Here is a 3,875-nt window from a genome sequence, read left to right as displayed (position 1 = left end):
GGAGACGCTTGACAAATTCCTCGGCAATGAAAGGGAGGATTAAAGTGTTTGTGTGTGAGTGCGCGTGTGTGTGTGTGTGTGTGCTGTGATTTACCGTGATGCAGATTGATCCCAAGGTTAAGCACACAGCTACAGATGGGTACGGAATTGGAGTGGGGCTAGTTCAGTCGGGAAGTTCACCAAGTTTAAGTGACTGAGCTTGCCACAACTTCCTGTCACCCAAAGCCCAAGCACTGTGGCCTTAGGTACAAAATCATGGACAAAATCATGATGGCACTGCAAATGAGTGTCAGAGATATAAAAGCTTGAAAATTACAGGAGATTTGGTTATATATAAAACTACAACTCCCAGGATGCTGCATTAACACACAATACTGACTTTCCTGCTTTTATAAAAATAGAGCATGCATTTTCATGGGTTTTGTTTAATTTTGTAAAAGTATAAAATGTTCATTCATTACATTACATTACAGTTATTATTTATATATTAGATTAAAGAATAATAAAACTGTAAAATTAGCTTAATCAGTTTTGTTGACAATTCTATAACAGTTTTACGTGTGCGTGTGTGTGGGTGCGTGTATCTGTGTGCGTGCATGGCTGTGTGTGTCTGTGTGTAAGAGAGAGGTGGAGATTGGGACGGACAGTGTTTGAGTAGCAGTTAGCTTTGTTTCCTTCCTCCGCACACGTTAGCTGGTCACCAGGACCATCTTCCCCAGCCCCTGCTGTGGAAACAGAAACGGAGTCAATCAGCCGGGTGTTCGCTAGGGAAACCACCACCGCGACACACTGTGCCAGGATGTGGGGCGCCGTGCCGGACAACAGTAGGGAGAAAAATCACAGGTGCCCAGTCTCCACCAAACAGCCGAGACGAGACGAGACAAGACTAGAGAAATCTCGGAACGTCCGTGTTTAAATCTCACAACGTCCGCGAGTATGGACCTATTCTTTATATATGGTATGGACTTGGCAGTCCACTATTTGTGATTTAACGTCAGTTAACTCTGGTCGTCATGGAAGCAGTCGTGTATTTGTTTACTCGGCATTTTGGTGTGGATTGCCAATACTCGCGAACTTTTTGAGATTCTCCAGTCTTGTCTGGTCTCGTCTTCGCTGTTCGGTGGAGACAAGGCTTTAACGTGAAATCACTAATTATTCTGAAACTCCGGGCTTAAGACTTGACACGCTCAGTTTCCGAAACGCCAGGCGCCGAGAGCAGACGTTCTAAAACTGGACAGTTCAATCCGATAAAACTTTCTTCTAAAGACGCTCTAAAACCGTAAAACTGTTTGGTGGAAAATGGGCTTAAGATTAATCAATGTCCAAAGATAGGGTAGACCGCATTCTGTTTCATTATTTAACTGTTTAAAAAAATAAAATAAAAATTAACTGTGGGAATATTTAAACATAATTCAAGTCAAGTCCACAATTTATACTTTCCACAAGTAGCTGAAAGCAGCAGAGGCACAGCAGAAAGAGGGTTCTGTGAGAGGGAGGGAGAATGGAAGAAAAAGAAAAGAAAAATGCACCAGAATGATTGGAATGGCTGGAGGGAGAGACTGGAATGGCCTCTCACCCTCAAGACTCCCAACAGGAAATCCATGGTGCTGGCCCAACCAAAACTCTACTGCCCCAAGTCCAAACATGGGTCTAGACAGGCCAAAGTAAATTATTCTGGTGCACTGGAGGTCACAATAGAAACATTACAGTTATTTAGCTGAAGATTTCATCCAAAGCAACGGACAGTTATCATGGCTACATCAAGGCTTTATCCACCAACCTTCTGGCTTCCAGGCATGTACCTTAGCCACTAGTTTACAGGCTGCCCCAGTCATGTACCTTAGCCACTAGGCTACAGGCTGTCCCAGTCATGTACCTTAGCCACTAGGCTACAGATTGTCACAGTCATGTACCTTAGCCACTAGGCTATAGACTCTCTCAGTCATGTACCTTAGCCACTAGGCTACAGGCTGTCCCAGTCATGTACCTTAGCCACTAGGCTACAGGCTGTCCCAGTCATGTACCTTAGCCACTAGTCTACAAGCTGCCCCAGTCATGTACCTTAGCCACTAGGCTACAGATTGTCACAGTCATGTACCTTAGCCACTAGGCTATAGACTCTCTCAGTCATGTACCTTAGCCACTAGGCTACAGGCTGTCCCAGTCATGTACCTTAGCCACTAGGCTACAGGCTGTCCCAGTCATGTACCTTAGCCACTAGTCTACAAGCTGCCCCAGTCATGTACCTTAGCCACTAGGCTATAGGCTGTCCCAGTCATGTACCTTAGCCACTAGGCTATAGGCTGTCCCAGTCATGTACCTTAGCCACTAGGCTACAGGCTGTCCCAGTCATGTACCTTAGCCTCTAGCCTACAGGCTGTCCCAGTCATGTACCTTATCCACTAGTCTACAGGCTGCTCCGCAAGCAAAGCCAGTGAACCAGCAACACTGGTACTTCTCCATGTTGCTTTTATTTATTTATTATTATTTCTCAAAACATTTTTTTTTCTTGCTCATTTTAAAATGCAAAGCCCAGCCCTTCAGAGCCGAGGGGAATAAGCTGACTGTGTGTGCGGCGGTGGGGGCCTCCAAAACAAACACCGTTCCCCTCTGGGAACGCCATCGGCTCCCGACGCGCTCCTGAAAGAGGCTCTTATGGAGACGGACAGGAGCGTCCCGTCTGTACGGAGCGTCGGCGGGGGACGGGGGGGGAGGGTACTCGCCTCGAAAAACTGCAAATATCAGCACGGGAGCATTTAGCTGTCAGTAACTTAAAGTATGAGCATATTTAAAAGCCCTTTCTGTAGTGCCTGCTATGCTTCATTTCGTTTGATTTCACTTGGAAGACAGCCGACGGTGCAAAGCGGTGCAATGCGATGTTCAGTGCAAAAAACAAAAGATAAGTCAGTCTAACAAGTATCTTAGTCTTATATTTAGACATAAAATCTTATTTTCATTACTTTTTTGCGAAATGAGACAAATTAAACTGCCAATGAGGTGAGAGTACTTTCAAGAATTGCCAGTGGGGTGAGAAATCGTCACTAAAAATGCTTGTTATAAGGCAGCCATTTTTTGCAGTGTTGTCATTTGCCACTACATGTCAGGTCAGGTCTGTGTGGTGGTGCCTTTGGATGAGTACGGCTCTCCAAAGTTTCGGTTCTTATTGTGTGTAAAAGGATTCGTACACAATCAGCTGATGCAGGTGTCTGATCTTGCTCAGCCTTTTGCTGCTCTCAATGTTTATGTTTGTCCATCAAAGGTTTGTGTTTGTCCTAGGACTGGCCTGCTTTGGCCCACCTTGGGCATTGAGGTGCTATAAAAATATAATCTGCAGGGGTCAAGAGTGGAGGATCAATTTCTGAATTCAATCAAGTGAGTTGACTCAGTAACACAGAAAGGGAGAGGTTATGAGATAGAGGGAAAGAGAGACGTTTGATCGTACTTTATTTTAACCACTCAGAGCATCAACAGGTCGATATATGAGCAGCAACTTATTTTCACAGAACCAGAAAAATTTCCATATTCCTCTCCACCCAAATACAAAAAAGAATGAAACACAAAAATTAAACAGGAGAATGTGAAAAGAGAGAAAGAGAGGGAGAGAGAAAAGCACAGCCCTGATTGGTTGCTGCCGCTGCATCCTCATTGGTTACCTGCTCAATGGCGCGTTCCCTTCCTGGTTCTGTTGGGCTTGACCCGGCAGCTGCTGAAGGCGGAGCTGTCCCGGACCTGTTTCCCCTTCTGCTGGGACGGGGCAGAGCAGATCCCATCGGGCCGGTGTCGGCCAGAATCCATCCACCTGAGCCCGGGAAAAGGGACAGGCTTAACCCCAGAATTCCTGCTTTTAGGATTAGCCCGAGAATTCCTGCTTTTAG

At 45.6% G+C, this 3,875-nt stretch overlaps 1 protein-coding gene across 1 annotated transcript in view; it reads right to left on the bottom strand.

Annotated features, from left to right (window-relative positions):
• Window positions 1–566: 566 nt before the first annotated feature.
• chad (chondroadherin) overlaps window positions 567–3,875 on the bottom strand; it is a 23,235-nt gene continuing 19,926 nt past the window's right edge. The window contains exons 5-6 of the mRNA XM_061230564.1: window positions 3,654–3,799; window positions 567–725 (exon numbers count right to left, since the gene is read on the bottom strand). Of these exons, the coding sequence (XP_061086548.1) occupies window positions 3,658–3,799 (142 nt within the window). The 3' untranslated portion in view covers window positions 567–725; window positions 3,654–3,657. The remainder of the gene's footprint in view (window positions 726–3,653; window positions 3,800–3,875) is intronic.

Source organism: Conger conger, chromosome 2 (genome assembly GCF_963514075.1).
Source record: "Conger conger chromosome 2, fConCon1.1, whole genome shotgun sequence".
Classification (NCBI taxonomy): Eukaryota; Metazoa; Chordata; class Actinopteri; order Anguilliformes; family Congridae; genus Conger; species Conger conger.
Note: the sequence above shows the minus strand (reverse complement) of the source record. Positions and strands in the feature narration are given on the sequence as shown.